The sequence below is a fragment of the Anser cygnoides genome, chromosome 1 (assembly GCF_040182565.1).
Source record: "Anser cygnoides isolate HZ-2024a breed goose chromosome 1, Taihu_goose_T2T_genome, whole genome shotgun sequence".
Taxonomy (NCBI): Eukaryota; Metazoa; Chordata; class Aves; order Anseriformes; family Anatidae; genus Anser; species Anser cygnoides.
In genome coordinates, this window is record NC_089873.1 from 191,617,147 (window position 1) to 191,634,813 (window position 17,667).

The window sequence follows — 17,667 nt, forward strand, 5'->3', positions numbered from 1 at the left end:
GCATCTTTATTTGTTAGGAACCTGTCCTAAAACAACTTGCATATCAGGTCCAGGAAATCTAGGGTGTGATACATGGAACTTCAAGTGTGTATAATGTACTTAATCCTAGAGCAAAATGTCAGAAATTAATCTCACCAATATTATTTTGCCTGCTACGTGCTGACTTCACCATTCCAATATGAGTCCTAATTAAGCATTGATGTTTACAGACTTTGTTTCATTGATTTTTAAGCCTCCTGTTCTTGAGCAAAATATTCTTAAAATGTGGAATAATCTTCCTGAGTAAGTAATAAATATCTGATCTCTTGTGTCTTCTGAAGCAAGCCTTGTCAAAGAGAAAAATCAGTCACTGAAGCAGATGGGATGACTAATATATGACTAATATATCTTTCCTTTCTCTCTTTTTTTTTTTTTTCTGTGATTAAGTTGTGTATAGACATCTTGTATATACAGTTTTCCATATAAAAAGCTGCTATTAAGGCCATGAAGAGATTTTCAGGGATTAGCAAGTGCAGTCTGGGACTTTCTGCATTACTTAATACACTGTCTCTGTATTTCAGTGGATTGAATAGTTTTTTTTTGTCTCTTTCCAGAGTTTCACTATGAAAGCCGTCAGTTCTCCTGACTTGGTAAGAACAGTTTTTTCCCATGTGATACTTATCCTATTGATTTTAATAGAAACACACTTTTATTGCACTTGGAGATATGCAGAATGCATCTAAAGTGCAGTGAATTTGCTCAGTCTTGGCATCTTCATTCTCAAGAGCCTTTTCAAAATGTAAATTAGAGACAAAGACTACAGAAAGAGAAATTTTAGAGCACATGCTAATTGCAGAAATCTGAGATGGTTTCTCTGAATGGTAGGTTGTCAGTCAGGCTTGAATTAATGTGAGCTCTAAGGATTTGTATTGCTCGCTTAGAGTAGCTCAAGAGGAAACATGAACCTTTGCACTCAGAGGGACTGCAGAGCTAACTCCCAACTCGATCCTCTTGCTCCCAAAGCTCTTTTAGTTATTGTGATCTTGTTATCATAATTCAGCAACTTTAAAAATGAATCCTATGCAGATCAGTTAGTCAGGAAGTGAAAAGATGTTTCTTACACTTCAAAACTGTAGGTTTACACAGTGATCTAAATTATCAGAAAGCTGTGGGGCAATCCAAGTGGTTTTAGGCTTTTTCAGATGACTTTTTCTGAATGAATAAATTTGCATAATAACAAACTAACAAACCAAACCGAAGCAAGAATGCTTCAAAATCCCATAGTCAACACTTGCTTTTTGAGCTCTAGGTTTGTAAATACATCTATTTATATGGGATGTTGTTTGTCGTTTTTTTTTTTTTAATGAGCAAATAGTAACTCTTCATGTAAAGAAAGTTCATCATTTAGGTAGATTACCTATGTTCAGATAGTCACGTTTGTAAAGGTAGTTAAATTTCAGAGTTCATTAGAAATGAATATTGTAGTCAACGCTTGAAACACTCAAAGAAGTGGCTGCGCAGAGCTCATTGCTACCAACATACTGCTGTCCTACATTGGTAAAGAGACCCAGGCTGTCATGGCTTTGAAATGTCGGGGCTGTTTATCAGTTGTTTGTCCATCCTGCAGGTGGAGGCTGCCAGGAGCAGTGGCACTCAGGGCCTGGCCCTCTCTGAGGCAGTTCTCCATTCTCTGCTGCTCACCGCCTCGTGAGCAAAGCTTGCAAGTTTTCAAGGCTGGCTTGTGGTCCTGATTATAGTGCTTTGTTCTCTTGACAAGGAGGTTTCAGGAATTGTCTATTGACATGAAGACAAACAGGCTATTCTTACCAGCTGATGGCAGAGCAGCGAGTCATAGTGCAGCTGTTTTGGCTTTGCAAAGAAATGGAGGTGTGAAAATTTCTGGGAAAATGACAATAGTGGGCACCAGCGGGTGAAACTCCTGATCTGACTCAGAGCAGACCACAGACTGCCAAGCTGCTGTCAGCATCCTTGCACCAGTCTTTTAGGAATTATATATTCGGGAACGAGATAAATCAGTCCAATTTAAGTCATGCAGGGAAAGGCTCAAGCTGAGAAGCAAGTATGGGGGTTTGGCTCTCTGTTTCTATAGGATTATAATAAATCTTTCCATTACATTTCCTTCTTAAGACTGCCTCCTGTAAGGAAGACAAAGAGCACAGTGGTTGGTAGCACAATAGACATCATGTGGTTGGAATGAGGACATAAACATAAGTTCTGGGAAAGAGCAGGACAAAATGTCCTGCTGGAGAGAAACATGGATGGAGGAGAGAAAGGGATGTCTCTCGCATTCTGCAGATGTACAAAATAGTTTCACTGTCTTCTGCAAGAAGCGAATGTACCAGGAATGTTCTCACAGAGTTAGGTCCTGCAACAGGAATTCTTCCCTTCAGCAGCTCAGTAGTTTTCTTTGTGTAAGAGGGCAGAGTAAGGTCCTCCAAAACTAATTTGGCTAAACAGTAAGCCATGAGAGTTGTGTCTGTATTCTGCCTGAGACCTCTGAATACGAGTGTGTGATTTTCCTTCATATAGTAGTGGTATGTGTGAGATTTGTGCCCTGGAGGGAGCACTAGAGAAGGTATTAATGTATATGGAATTATGCAACACAGGAGATAAATGTATATGGGAGAAAACTGCCATGAAGACTAGGTGAGAGCAAATGTTAACAGCAGCAGAGTACTGGAGGATCATAAATGTTGTATTTATGCTTCTGGCTTGTGAGTCTGTCACTGCCAGCTGAGCTGCACAGTGGGGATGAAAATAGCACGTGTACACGTGCATGGCACAGCAGAATTTGGGACATCATCTTTAAGTCAATCTCTGCCTTCCTGTACACAGTGAGAGGGCTTACGTAATCGCTGCAGAGATGGCAAGAGACACAAGGCAGAAAATGCTTTCTGAGGAGGATGAAAGCTGAATTGAGCTGACAGACACGAGCTTTTCTGGCTCATAAGAACAGTGGAAGAGGAGACCTCTTCTGCAACAGCAAGAGGAACATGTGCAAGGACACGGAAAGGGGATGTTGGAAGAAACAGGCAACAGAACAAGAATGATGAGACCCAAGGGAAATTAGCTTAGGGGTATAAACTAAGCCTGGAGAGGTGGCCCAGTTTGCATTAGCCAAAAAAAAAAAAAAAAAAAAAAGGGTACAGGAAAGGTGAAGCAGGATGGAAGAAATCTGTTCTGCACTGGGTTGAGAAATGACCAAGAAATAAGAAATAACATTTCTCTCTCAGAGTGAATTCTCTGTTTATTTCTTGCAAGCTCCCCCAACTCAGGATTAATCTCACTGCTTTCTCGTGTAACGTGGAACACCCTTTGGACATGTAGTGAATAACTGACATCTAGAAAGAATTTGAACCACATGGCAGAGGAGAATCAGCAGTCAACCCCAAACTGATTTTCTCCCAGTATTCTGAGTGAGCTCCAGGCCAAACACTAACATCAAGTTGTCATAATCCCTTTTTATCTCTGATAAGGTTTCCTTTGGTACCACAGTCATGGTACCACCTAGGCCATGTCCTAAAATTCATACTAATATCAGTCAAGGCTGTTGACAGGAAAGATGTAGAATAGAAAAAATTGAACTATTGTTTAGTCTGCTTTGGTGTTTTTTTTTTTTGTATGTTTGTTTTGGTGGTGGTGGTGGTGTTTTTTTTTTTTTGTGCTCTTAGTGCTGTTTTTTCAACAGATTTTTTTTTGTTTTATTCTTTTGAAAAAAACAACAGATTTCACTTTAATTTATGCTGTATTAGCTTTCAAAAAATATCTAGATTGCAAATATTTTAAGAGGAGTTGTATTTATAAAGATATGTGCTGTGGCTTTTGCAGTTAATTTAAACATCTGTCTCATTCATTAGTTTTGTATAATCTTGGGTTTTGCCAATCAAAATCTGGTGAAAGTTTGGGCAGAGCACGACTCATTTATATTTTTAAATAATATTTATCTTGCTGATTTAACTTGAAGGTCTATTCGGTGCTTCACTTAAGCATAATCTTAGGTACCTGGGATCCAGCTGAGCAGTTATCACACTGCCCAGCTAGGGGTGTGATGTGAAAGATCTTCTCTGGAGCCCTCTGACAGCAGCCATGAACATCTCAACAGATAAATCTTAAAAGGACTGTCAGATAGGAAGAGCATCTGTAGAGCCCTGACAGGAAATTTTGTTAATAAAAAGCAATGCATCATTTAGAAATGTGATGAGGGACTGCTGCCCATAACTCCCAAAGCGATGTTTTGTTTGGGTAGCTGGGGAATGACGTGATGTTAGTGAGAATGACAAGGACAGAACGCATGCTAAGAGCTCTGTGGTTGTTACTCTTAAGGGGTGAGCCTAAAATGGGAATAGTATCTGTCTTAACGTTGGACAATCTGAGGGTAAAAACAAGAAAACGAAAGCTCTTTGGCATCTCAGAAGGTCTGATGCTAAGAGATTTTGTAATGTGTTTTTCCTCCTCAAAGGTGGTGTCTTTGAGTCTGACCAAAAGCACACTCACATTACTAGAGGAAGTCCCTCTGTCTTCAGCGAGGTTTGGATCAAATCCCTCTCTTATATGTTAATCACGTCCTCAAAATCAGAATCACTTGCTCTGAGATGTGCCTTGCCAAAAACTTCCTTAAGGACTTCTCTTCAATTTGCTGGACCAGCAGTTCAGAATTTTTGACACTTTTCATCTCATCACCTTTCTTCATATTTTCTTACTTACAAAAAGAAAGAAAATTCACAGCAATATTGTGGTGGAATGGGAGAAAAAGAGGATATTCTAGAAACCTTGTCTCCTTTATGAGAGCAATGTAAATATAGTTGGCATGGCATATTTATTGAATCATAACTTTAATGGTCATTTTACTCACACCATAACTTCTAGTTGTTGCTGTTACATATGATTACTGAATGAATTGTGCACTAATGCTGCATTACCGTGAGCCAACTGTAATCAAGCATTTTCTTTCAGACCACCAGAAGGAGCTATTGAATTCAGAAAGGCTTTCTTTCAAAGCAGAAATTCCTCGTACAGCAGTGCAAGCAGTAGGATAATGGAGCAGGCATGCAGTCTCCCTTGCAATGTCCTGCTCTGAGACACAGCGGAAGTTCTCTTTTAGAGTCTGCATCATTTTCTGGTCTGCTGTCTTGTAGTAAGCAAAACTGACTTCACAGGGTTTAAGACGCTTCAGGGAGAGATTTCAGGCATCATTCCTTGAACATATACTAGTGAATACTAACCAAATCTAAAGAGATGCATAATTCATTGAGACAGGCTTAACTAGGTATTTTCAAAGCATAGGGAGTGTCAAAGTTGCCCTTTTCCATTAGGTCAGCTGGAAGATGTTAGGCTAAAAGACCTGCAAAACACTTGGGAGGGCTAATGGCAGCATCTGCAAGGATAAATGAAACCTGAAGTTCCACTTACCACAGCTTGCTGGCAATTAAAATGCACCAAACAACTGTTATTATGTGTTTTCTGAGTTGATATGAAAATGTGCAATTATTTGTTGTTAGTCCAGTACAGGTGTCTCATGATCAGATTCATAAAATGGGGTACTGGGATTCGTAAGTGGCCTTCTCTCTATGAACTTTGTGCTTCATTTTTGACCAGAAAATGTTATGCCAACGGAGGGCAGATTGCGTTGCTTCTGCCTGTCTTCGTTTTACACTTTCTTTCATCTGACAGCAGCCTGAAAATGTATTGGTGGTGGCTTGTGGGTGGCACATTCTGTGTTAGTGTGTGTTTGAATAAGCCTTAGGGACAGGACCTCGGTTAAGTCCGTCCACTGCCATTCACAGCTTGTTGTGCTTTTATAACGTTGGCCCTGGAGGAAATGCTGCTGGTCTGTAACACACTAGCAAGATGCAATGCTACATAAATTTCACAGAGTGAAACCATATTTGTCTATGGGAGGAACAGGTACTAGCACAAAATAACTGTCTCAGTTAACATTTCATGTATGCTAGGACGGATAGGAAGTCTGGTTCTTTGGACAGATCTCGGGACTTATGTCTACAGTTGTTGTCATGTTGGGGTATGCTTCTGGATCTGATCGTTTCTTTGGGAAGGAAGAACAGTGTGGGGTGCTATCAAAGAGCAGGGTGCATGCTAACATATAGAAGAGGCTCAGGGGAGACCTTATTGCTCTCTACAGCTACCTGAAAGGAAGGTGTGGGGAGCTGGGGGTCAGCCTCTTCTCACAGATAACTAGTGATAGGACTAGAGGGAATGGCCTCAAGTTGCACCAGGGGAGGTTTAGGTTGGAAATGAGGAGACATTTCTTCTCAGAAGGAGCAGTCAGGCACTGGGACGGGTTGCCCAGGGAGGTGGTGGCGACACCGTCCCTGGGGGTCTTCAAGGAAAGGTTGGACGTGGTGCTTGGGGACATGGTTTAGGGGGTGACATCGGTGGTAGGGGGGTGGTTGGACCAGATGATCTTGGAGGTCTTTTCCAACCTTAGTGACTCTGTGATTCTAGGTGTTTTAGGGAAAGGAAAGTAACAATCGGCAGAGTCTATTTCTGAGTATGCCATAAAGCAGTGTTTGTCACTAAGCTCCCAGTTGTGATCTTCTGTGCAATTTGCTAAGTCAATGTATTCAGCATATTAAGAGTATTTGTTTTAAACAAATTTATTATGCATGTCTTTGGATTAACAGGAGGAGAAAACGTGTCTGAGGAATAACTTCTCTAAACACTTGAAGGTAGTAGTTGAGGCTTGTCTTAATATGCTGAACGTCTTAATTTATAATGCACTGGTGCTCCAGAGACCTTGCTAGTACTCAGGCATAAGTTTGGGGCTGTACATAGAATAAATCAAACGTTGCCCTGAGGAGCTTACAGTATGAACGGTAACAAGACATGAAAAGCTGATATATATCACAGAGCACGAGGAGACAAAGGAGAAGGGAGAAGCTAAAAGATAACATGGAGAGGAGAAAAAGGCATATTGTGTTGGCTGAACATCGAGTTTGGAGGTTTCATATGCTGAGCTCTTTACTCATTTTTTCTTACCGTGATAATGTCCAGCCCCTGTTAGAGACGAGGATCTTGTGCTAGGTACTTTGCTGTGCGAAGATGGAAACTGCAGGTGTCCCTGTCTCAGTTTTAATCAGTAGGGCTGAGACCCAATGTAAGGTAGTTGGAAAATGATTACAAAGAACAGGTGCAATAAGCAATGTGTTAAATCTCAAAGACATTTCTTTCTGAATTTATCAGATCCATAATAAAATACATTTGTTGTTTTATTATGAATCAAGTCCTTCTTAATTATGTATGCAATGGGACTACTCCCAGGAGTAATTTGTACAAAGCATTATATAAGTATAAATGCATTTGATTTTTTGTTTGTAGCAGCATCTCACAGAAACTTTTTTTTTTTTTTCCAAAAACAGTTTAACATGCCCTCTGCTCTGTTTCTTGGAAGTGGAAATTAGTTACAGCAATCTAAGCATCTGTAATGACCTTGAACCCAAGTTATTGTAATTTTCTCGAGTCATGAGACTGTTGATTAAAAATAGGAACAAGCACCACGCTCTGTGCTCAGTAGCACAGGGGGCACTGAGACCATATCGGCCTAAAACTCGCTTGTCTTCATGATACAGCTTTTCATCCCCAGAGCTCTCTATCAGTGTGGCACAAATTACCAGAGGACCTGTCTCGACCTGAGCCTGACTGCCTGTGACAACCATAAATCACAGGAACAACGGCATTGCTGGCACTTGGAAGACAGTTTACAAGCTTGTCTTTCTCACAAAGGAAACTTTCTATTTCAGATTCTCAGTAAACCAGCCCTTTAAAGAAAAGAAAAACCATAGCTTTTATAAAATTAAAGCAAGCAGATACTTTATGTTATTTTGCCTCCACTTCATCGACTGGTACTTGAATAGTGCTAAGAGAAACTACATGGCTAGGTAAATGAAAGCAGACCAAAGGAAGTCAGCTGATGAGAGGAAAGAAGCACATTTTACTGTGCATGAGTCTCTTCAGAAATCCTTAAGTATGTTACTATTGGTGTATTATTTACACGGAGCTGAATCTTATTTTCTCTTTATGAAAATAATAATAATAAAAAAACCTACTACCTAATACCAGCAAACAGAATATTTGTCTGCCTATTCAGCTGTGACTTACATGACAAGACGTCATTCTGTTCTTTAAAGGTGAGATGCGAGATCTGTACGGCAGTGTTCACAGTGGGCTTCCTACAAAGTTCTCCTTTGTCATTTGACTCATGTTGGGTTTTGGGGGTTTTGTTTGTGATTATTTATTTATTTATTTTAGGATTTTGAATAATAGCCTTGTGATGGGGCTTCTGTGCCCTTTAAACACTGTGGGCTTCACTTCTGCCAGTGCAGGCACTGAAGTACAGCAATCCACCCATATGACATCATCAAAAATTTGGGACATTCCTTAGCTTTTGCTTGCTCTGTGGCTTCTTCTGGGCCACAAGAATTACATTATTAGAATAAATGAATTCTTACGAGGTCAGATTGTCAAGTCACTATTCCCTCTGTAGAGCTGTAGCATGTCTATTCTGTCCAGTGTCAGTACAATTATACGAGTCGGTATTCACCTGTAAGAATAAAAGGTCCTCAGAATGGCCTCTTTCCAACACCATAAATGTGTTACTCATGGAACAGTTACTAATTAGTAGAATTCAGGACATTCTGATGGCCTTTTCATTCTACAGCAAACATCTGCCTAGAGTCACAGACCAGACCCACGGAGCAAATAGAGGAAAGAAAACACATCTTTGAACTCAGTCCGAAGACTTAATAGAAGTTTTCAAGGGAAGTATTAATCTCATGTCATATCAGCTTTCTGAAATGTCAGTGTATAGGCTTCCTCTCTTCAGTAAGTGGTGAGAAAGAAGCAGTTGCAGAGGCCAGTTGACCTGATCTATCTTATTCCATTGGCAAGAGAGGAAATTGGGTGACTAGCTTGAACTATAGACTTATTTCTTGGAAGGATAAGTACAGGTGAGAGATGTTTCCCAAAATAAGTCTGTTGTTTGCATGCTAGTAATATTGTGTGATGGTATCAGGCAGAGCTGACTGCACTGGTTGTGTTCACCAGGGAAGCATCTTCCATGTGCAGTGTCTCCCATGTCATGTCATCATCAGAGCTCATGCATCTAGTCATCCAGTTCTAATGGTGGGAAGGAGGCTGCTGCACTACTTGATTTGCCTTTTTTCTTTCTCCTTTTTAATTTTCCTTCCCTTTAGGGTAAATCTGCCTTACTCAAAGAGATGGAAAGTTACTCCAAAGTGGTTGAGGTTCATGACTTGGTCCATTTTCCTCTCCTGTCCTGTCCCTCTGACCCTTTTGCCCTAGTCTTCAGATTTGACCATCTGTGACCACCGTTATCCAGCATTGTGCAGAGCAGGTCGTGTGACTGATCTCTTGGCACAGCCCGCGTGTTGCCTTCTCGGGTAGTGTGGGACGAAAAAAGCACAATACTCGCCTTTTCTGTCTGAGGCTTGTTTATCTGCACAACATCCAGGCCACTGTGTGAGAGCTCTCCTCTTGGTGATCACTGGCAACCAAAAATGAATCAAATCAAGGCAAAGTTAGGGAAATTCTCCTATACAAAGAGCTGCTCTAAAACAAAGCTGCATTTTTTGTGGTGCATTGTCCTGGCTCTGTGTGAGCCTTGTAAAGAGACAAAGGCAAGCAGGAAGGAAATCTCAGCTGCTTACTAAATGCCCTAATTTGATTTATTTTCTGCTCCCTTCCCCCACCCAAACTGTTCTGCTAACCTGTTAGTCCCAACTCAGACAAGTAAGACCAGCTAATCTGATTAGTCCTGACACACAGGAGCAAGGCTGCTGGGAAAAGCTGGACCCTTACAGCTGTTTCAGGCTTCAGCTTTGATCATAACATTATGGGTTTGCTGAACGTATAGCGCAGCGTGACAGGAGACTGGCAGCATGGACACAAGTGAGCAGTGTGGCCATTGCTGAAGATTTCTGCCCCGGGTCCGAGGCTACTGGAATACAAACCATGTTTCGGGTCACCTTCAATGTGGTGACAGAGAAAGTTACCTTCACCTTGGCAGCCTGCCCCTCCGTCACATGGAAGGTAAGCTCAGATATGCATCATGTAAAGAAGCTGGTGGCACAGGAAATTAGTATTTTAAGTGTTTTCCCAACTGTAAGACATGTTTACAAAATTTTAAGGGGGTAATAACCTTTTAGGGGAACTGCACTGCAAAATGGCGTATGCACCACTGGTTGGAACTAGACAGACTAAATGGATCTGGTTTTAGAGAAGAGATTACTAGTTGCTTTTTAAAGCTTCTATTGTTTGACTTTAAAATAGCCAAATGCACAGCCACTTTGCTCATTCTAGTCTGGAAATGCTACTGTATTTATATCGACAGCAAATGCTGAGAGGTATATAAACACAAGCCATTAATTTCTGTAAGGACGGGGCAGTGTTTTGGGGAAATATTTCAAGCTTCCTAGATACCATAGGGATTACAAGGATTTGTCAACTTCATCAAGATACAATAACTTAGAAAAAATTTGCAACCCTATAATAAATGACTTGAAGCAAGCAAACAAACAAACAAAAAACTAGACACACAATTTACCTGGCATGTGATTGTAATAAAATTTGGCAGAAGCCAGAGCTGCTTTGCAGGTCAGCTGTTTCTTCCATTCAGAGATTCAGATCAGATCTTCATTTCTTTGAGACACATGTTCCAATCTCATCTTGAAGAGACCAGCATTGTCAGGATGAGATGGGACTAACATCGTTGCCTTTCCTTTCTTTATCAGTGAGTGCGTGCTTTCACTGTAGTGCAGTGTGGTAATACACCCACTCACTATCTTCTGAAGTGCTGCTTTAAAAACTTCATTTTAGAGTCAATTGCTTACAGAGCAGCGACTGTAGGAACCTCACCTCCATCTGTTATTATGTATTTAAGATGTGTGCCAGTTATGAGTAACTAGATAGTGTGACAGAGCAGGGTAGCTGCTCTTCCTTCAGCTCTGCATGATTCATTGTGCTGCATAAGTAGTTGTCATATATCTCTGCTGTATCCCTTTCTCAGTCTGTGACCTGTCTTTTCTCTTGGCTTGTGAGGTAGACACTGCCCAGAAGGTGTTACTGCAAGTCCTTTAAAGTGCCTGGTACGGTGTGGCCCCAGCCCAGATCTGTACCATTTGTAGAATAAATCCTAAATAAAAATCAGCTGCTGGGGCAAAGAGTGTTTGGAGTAAAATTCACATGAAATAAATTATATTGGATGTTTTCTTTCTGTGTGGGAGTTTACAGTGGTATTACTTCAGATTCCCTACTTATTAGGAAATCTTATCTTCCCAAAGTGAGTGTTCACTAAATGGTAATGAAAGGTTAATTTCAAAAAAATACATAGGCCTTACCTACATTTGCTAATGGTATATTAGATTTTTCTGCCTTCATATCAGAGTTGTGAGGACTTGTAACTCTGCCTTTAGGCTACAAAGCATGTAGGGGAAGGAATTGCAATGGAAAAGGAGACTGGATCGTACCATGCTGTGATGTACCTACCTGGAAGTAAAAATATATTAAAAAGTAGGCACAATTATATGGAATATATTCCAAAATGGGATGCCAAGCCAACAGAAGAGATGGCTCTGGAGTAAAGCTTACAAGCAAAAACAATCAATCAACAACAACAAAATGCACACACACACACACACAAAATCCAATAAATTTAAAGTTAATTTTAAAAAGTCTTTGTGGAGGGAGGTAATATTTTTATTGACCAACTCTTACAGTAGGAAAAATCCGACAAGGATTCAGGCACACAAGCCTTCTATTTTCACAGTGGGAGGCTGATGAAAGACACTGTTTCCCTACAACCCTGCCTTGCTTATGTCCTTATATCAGCTAGAACAGCATTGGTACTGCAAGTTAATTTAAATCCTTTGAAGCTGAAAGAGGTCACATCACTGCTGGAGGAGGGAGGACAGAGACATGGACAGGAAGAATGGTGCAAGTTTTGTCCCAAATTACTATCTTTCTGCCCCACACTATGCACTTTTTATTTCTATCAGAAATTAATTTCTAGTTAGAAATATTGGTGAAAAAATATTAAGGCTCAAGCCTACTCTAATTATATGTATAATAATCATTTTTATGATATTTCAGAAACTGTGGGAGAAAGACAAGACTCCTGCTCCAGGCATTTCACGGTCTGTAGTGCATAAAGCTCATTGCTTTTGTCAAAATATTGTTTTGTAAAAACTAGTTTAATTAGAAGTGGGGGAGGGCATGAGTACAGGAAGACTTAGAAGGAGGTGACAGCTGAAAAGGGTGCTGACAAGTGCAAAGGGCTCGGAGTTGAACGTGCCTTTTCAAGTAGGCACCAGTGCTTGAAAACCAAAGGAAGAAGCATCTTTATAATAAACCGCAAGCATCTTTGTTCTGAAGCCTGGAGGAGGGGATGGGGCTGCTCTTTCTCACGTCTCCGTGTCAGTCTGCCTCCGCTCGTTTGCCAGCTCCTCGGAGCGCAGGCTGCTGGTGCTTCTCGATCTGTCAACAGGCGCAGAGCTGATAGGGAGAGCAGGGGGCTGAGCACTGTGTGCTACGTCTGGGTGACACAAATCAGGCCGTGGCTGCTATCAGCTTGGCCAGAGTCCCTCTTCAAAGGCCTTTTCAGGTAGTGCTCGTGTGAATCACTGCTGCACTTTCCATCCTTTGCTGCTAGCATTAGGGGAGTCTAGAGTTGCACCTCTTTGTGACATATATCTGGCTTTAGGAAGAGAGAACAAGATCATGCAGCTATTGATCCACCAACAAGCTCCTACCACTTATTTCCTAACCAGGGAATAGACAACGTGCTGCTTAGATGAGTGCAATTCAAACTCACAGGGTACAACCAGCTTTAGTTACAGAATGTGCTCACTCGCTGAGGATTAGCTGCACGTGAATCCCATTGATTTCCTCTCACTGTTGATGGGTCTGTTTTGTTGGATCCTGCCTGAACCGTGTAGGGGGGAAGCACCAAAAACTGCTGCTCTGTGCTTTTCTATTCAAGGCCAGGAAGTTCACTCGATGGGGATCAGCCTACCTCGGGGTTTCTTGCCAATTCAGCCCTGCGCTTTGTCTGCCTGACATGGATATATGAATGAGCTGGGGCTGCTTTGCAGGCGGTTGGGAGCCAGCAGAAGCTTGATGCCAAATTTCGAAGGCTGCACAATGGATTGCCCTCCCTGCCAGTTGCAGCCGTTGGGGCAGGGACTCGTCATCGGAACGGCTGCTGAGAAACGGCGATGTAAATTCCTCCCTAGGGATGCGAGAACAACGCTCGAGTCCTACAAACCGAGCGGTATCTGTGATAAGAAAACCAGAAAAATCAGGGGGCCCGTGTTTTCCCTCTGAGTACAGAGCCCCTGCCTGCAAACGGCCGGGGAGGGCAGGAGGGGAGGCGAGGCGTGGGAAGCAGGCAGCAGCACGCAGCAGCCTTCCCCGCTGCTGTTTCAAAAGCCTCAGCTGGGCTTACACAGAGCTTCGCTCTGCCTTGTGCTGCGAGAGTAAGTGCAGTTTGTTACTGCTTTGTTGTGGTGGTGCCTGAGTAACCCCCGATGTCAAAAGCCATTGAGATAAATGCAGTGCAAACAGAAAAACGGCCTCAGCAGAAAAGCTCACAGTCTAAATGCATGGATTTAGTGCACCCTAGCAAAGGAGCAGACCATGAGCAGCAGGACAGTGTGGTGATGACAAATGTCATCTTGCCACACAGCAGATATCATCGTTTTCCTAGCCTCGTACCAAACCCTTAAATGAATGTGACTCAAAAGGGGTCAGGTAATAAATGCAGAAAAGCAGACAGGTCTGCGATGCTCATTCAGTCCCTGTCTCTAGTTCACCTGCAGAGAACTGAGTGCAGGAGGAGGGCAGCGTGACTGTGGTACATGCTGCAATGGATTACTATAGGGATTAATCTAGGAAGGTGTTCAATTACCCCAGGGAGCTGCTTCGCCCCCCAGATCCCATTGAAGCTGGGGAGATGGTGAAGCTGGGGATGCTCAGCACCTGCGGGGAAGAATTTCACTTTGTTCTTTAACTTGGATGTTGTTTTCAGCTTGCAGAACAGTGCATTTCTCATTGAACTTCATTTCAGATAAATACAGAGTTGCTAAGCACTTCCAAGTAAAAGTTCCTTGATAAGCATCCAGAAACAGCTATGGCTGTCTTGAAATGCTTTTTCTACTTAGCTTTTAAAGACCTCTCCAATATACACACCAGCCATATTGTTACATCAGCTTCTATGAACAGACAAGCACAAGGGATGTGTTTATTTTCTGTCCCTGCTCTTGGGTACAGATGCACCCCATTTCATGTATTTATTAGTTGTTTTTGTCACTTTGTGATGCAGCCAAAGAAGAGATTGACCAATTCCCTTCACTTTTCACAACATTAACAGTTCAGCAATAGTATAGGACCCCGTTGCTTGTCTCAGCAACCCCGAAATACGCTGCACACTGCCGTAACCCCACTCGGGATTATGATGCATCATTTGGGAGCTACTGCCATAGAAGCAAGTACTCTCTGAGGCGATGACATTGTTATTTCTAGCAATGGTAGAGCTTTGGTACCTCAAGCTGTGATGGCAGACCAAGGTTTTCTGCCTGTCATTACACTTCTGGGAGTTCCGCAGCTCCCGCATGCCTCCTCAAAGATCTTGCTACCAGAGATTTATTCTTCTGTGAAGGACTAATATCTGTTTCTCCCTGTTTATTTGCTTACAATATAGCATGCCCAGCTTTTCTGGCTTCTTGACACCCAACAAAAATATCAGCATTTTCTTAGCCTCAATCAAACCCCAAAATAAATGTGACTCAAAAGGGGTCAGGTAATGAATGTAGAAAAGCAGACAGGTCTGTGGTGCTGGCTTGGCCCCCAGCGCTAGTTCACCAGCAGATGGTAGCAAACATCTCCATCCTCTGTGATCTTCATCTGGGGCTGTCAGACTGTGAAAGGGCTGGAGTCATTTGTATCCAGAGAGAAGAAATAAGCTGTAAACAAAATCATTGTGCAACTGGGACTAAGGGAGAAGAACCACGGATCCAAGTGTTTTGGATGTGCTGGGAAATGCTGCAGCAATCAGGATGGAAGAATTAAGCAGAGGCCAGAACAAAATCACTGCAGTGACTTGCACTGAATGGCATGAAAAGCATTTTGGTGTCGCAGTTATTGTTCTTTCGATGACAAAAAGGGACCATTATTTGCAATGTAGCAAATGACCAACACTCAGAACAGCATGACAAAATCGAAACTGCTCTGGGTCAGATCTGCCTGTGTATGTTGACCCTTTGTCTTTTCACTAAAGACATGGAAAGTTCAGGATGGGTACTTTGACTAGAAGCTGTTTCTAGTCATTTATTTGTTTTTCTTCTGAGCTGTATCAGTTCTAGTTCTTTTATATTTGATATAGTCTGTTGATTAGCATTTTCTTTTACTCTGTTCTGGATGCTACACATTTGTATGGCTTGTGATGACACTTCTCAGCTTCTTTTTCCTTGTAGCAGCTAAGCTGAGAGACGGGAGGAGAGAGAGACAGGATAAAGTGAAAGCTGCTAAACGGTGCTGTAATTCCCAAAAGAAATGTCTCTTCATTTATAGGAAAGTACTGGTTAGAGCTGGGCAGACTGGTTGTTGCACATCACTGGATAAATTTTGGCATCACCTTACTGGAGATTTTGAAGCTCTTTGCCTACTCCATGCAAACACCATTCAGTCCTGTAGGCAGTTTCTGCAAAACATTGTCATTATGCTCATTTCTCCATCAGTAAGCGGTTGGTGACCAAAATCCTAAGGAGTTGTTTCTGCTGTCTGATGGGACTCTGAAAATGGTCTCTGTGCTTATTTGCTGGAAATGAAGAAATGTCTTTGAAATGACATTTAATTCAAGGCAATAGCTTCTTATGGGTATAAAAATATATTCCTTCTCCAGTCCTTACTTCAGAGCCAGAACATCTTTCTCGTTTAAAGCTTTAAAAAGAGAAAGGAAGGGAGTCAGTTACTATATTGTGCTGCTGTTCTTGCAGGGCAGTTCCCATTGCCCTGGAAAGCAAGGCAGAGTGCTAATGGGACTAGCTATACCTCAGTCAGTGATAAAGCCACATATCTGAGGATTTCAGCTGAAGTTTTATTATTTTTCATTTTATTTTTTTGCAGTTATTAGCAATACCTTTGCGCCTTCATCAGGTCTATAGCTGGTGTGAGTTATTTCAGCCCTATTAACATCAGTGTTGTATTGTGTTCATATATGTTGTATTGAACATGCCAGGCTATTCTGGCAGCCTACCCATAGGCAGGGGCTGAAGTCCTCCCAGGGGGACAACACTTGCCTCCTACAGCTGTGCTAAGTGTTGGCAGAGGTGATGATCAATCTGATTCAGGGACGAGCAAAAGTTTTGCCTGGGAGCTTTTGGTCACTGTTCTTCAGCATTAAAATATTCTGGGAAAGGCCTGGACATAAGTGGACTTAACCACCTGCCTTTGGGGATCCTAGTGCTTCATCAGAAATGCCATGGCCATCTGAAGCCAAGCTCTGATTTAGCATAAACTCACTGCCAGTTAAAATCTTTTCAAGAGCACCAATGGATCAACATTGTACTGGCAGGCTTTATGCCCAGTTGGGAATAATCTGTCTACATATTTCGATGTTAGATCAGGGAGCATCTCTCCTTCCACAGGCAGCACAAAACCTCTGAAAACTGAATATAGCCATTAAAGAGAATAGCTAGAAACCCAGAAATTGCAAGGTTGTTATTAAAGACAAAGAATTGTTGACTCAAGCATTACGGAGACTGGAAAAGGTGATGGCACAGCACCAAAATAAAGAGGTGTGTGTGTGTGGCGGGGAGCTTAGGAGCAGTCTTGTGGAACTGAAACTTTGGATTCTGACCAAAAGGGACAAAGTTGCTTTATATGAAATGCTGATTTTGATGACATTAAAAAATGATAGTACAGCTATGTATTTTGCCTATGAAATTCAGTTTTTGTTCCAGTGCAGATGTTTAATGCTTTGGTAATCATGGTAGTACAGGGGTATTAAAACTCGCTTAGACACTTAAAGCCTTACTGAACAATATCCAAAGCTCTTACCACTGTTTTTGTTGTAAAAGGAGCAGTTGCAAACTTAGGGCAGTGTGTAGAAATCTCCGTCTATAGCAGTGATCATTCATTCTTCTGTATACAATGCCCATTGTCTTAGTGCAGCTAAAAGCATCCTAGGTGCTTTACAAAATATAAAAAAATGTGGCGCCTGGCCTAAAGTGCTTTTTACTGCAGTTCTGACATGGCAGAAGGCATGAGAAAAATGAGACAGAGATGGTGTAGGGATGAGTGAGACCCAGAGCTCCTGCAATATGAGCACTCTGGTTTGATGTTTATACAACCTTAACATTAAGCTGTATCCAGGCTCCTGCTCTTTTTTGAAGTTAGCCCATTTTTTTGCAGAAGCGAAGGATGTATCACATTAACTAGCATTGAAAGAACTCTTCCTGCTGACAGTTTCATTTTTTACTTTTGATAAGAGCTCTTGTGAACCACATTACAACCTGGAGCATTAATATGTGTCTATTTACCTTAATACACCATTCAGTAAATCATGATAATTTAGATGCAGCTTTAGAAGAATTTGAGCAATCCCTGCAGCAGGAACAGGGACCTCCAAGTGCTGGG

General features: G+C 41.8%; 1 protein-coding gene across 2 annotated transcripts in view; it reads left to right on the top strand.

Moving 5' to 3' along the window:
* Nucleotides 1–593: 593 nt before the first annotated feature.
* The window catches only part of SPATA13 (spermatogenesis associated 13), a 158,990-nt gene continuing 141,916 nt past the window's right edge, over nt 594–17,667 (top strand). The window contains exon 1 of one of the 2 annotated variants that reach the window (XM_013188183.3): nt 594–629. In XM_013188183.3, coding sequence (XP_013043637.3) covers nt 603–629 — 27 coding nt within the window. In that variant the 5' untranslated portion in view covers nt 594–602. Of the gene's footprint in view, nt 630–9,781; nt 10,066–17,667 lie in introns of those variants that run through there. The other variant, XM_013188182.3, reaches the window with a different exon arrangement.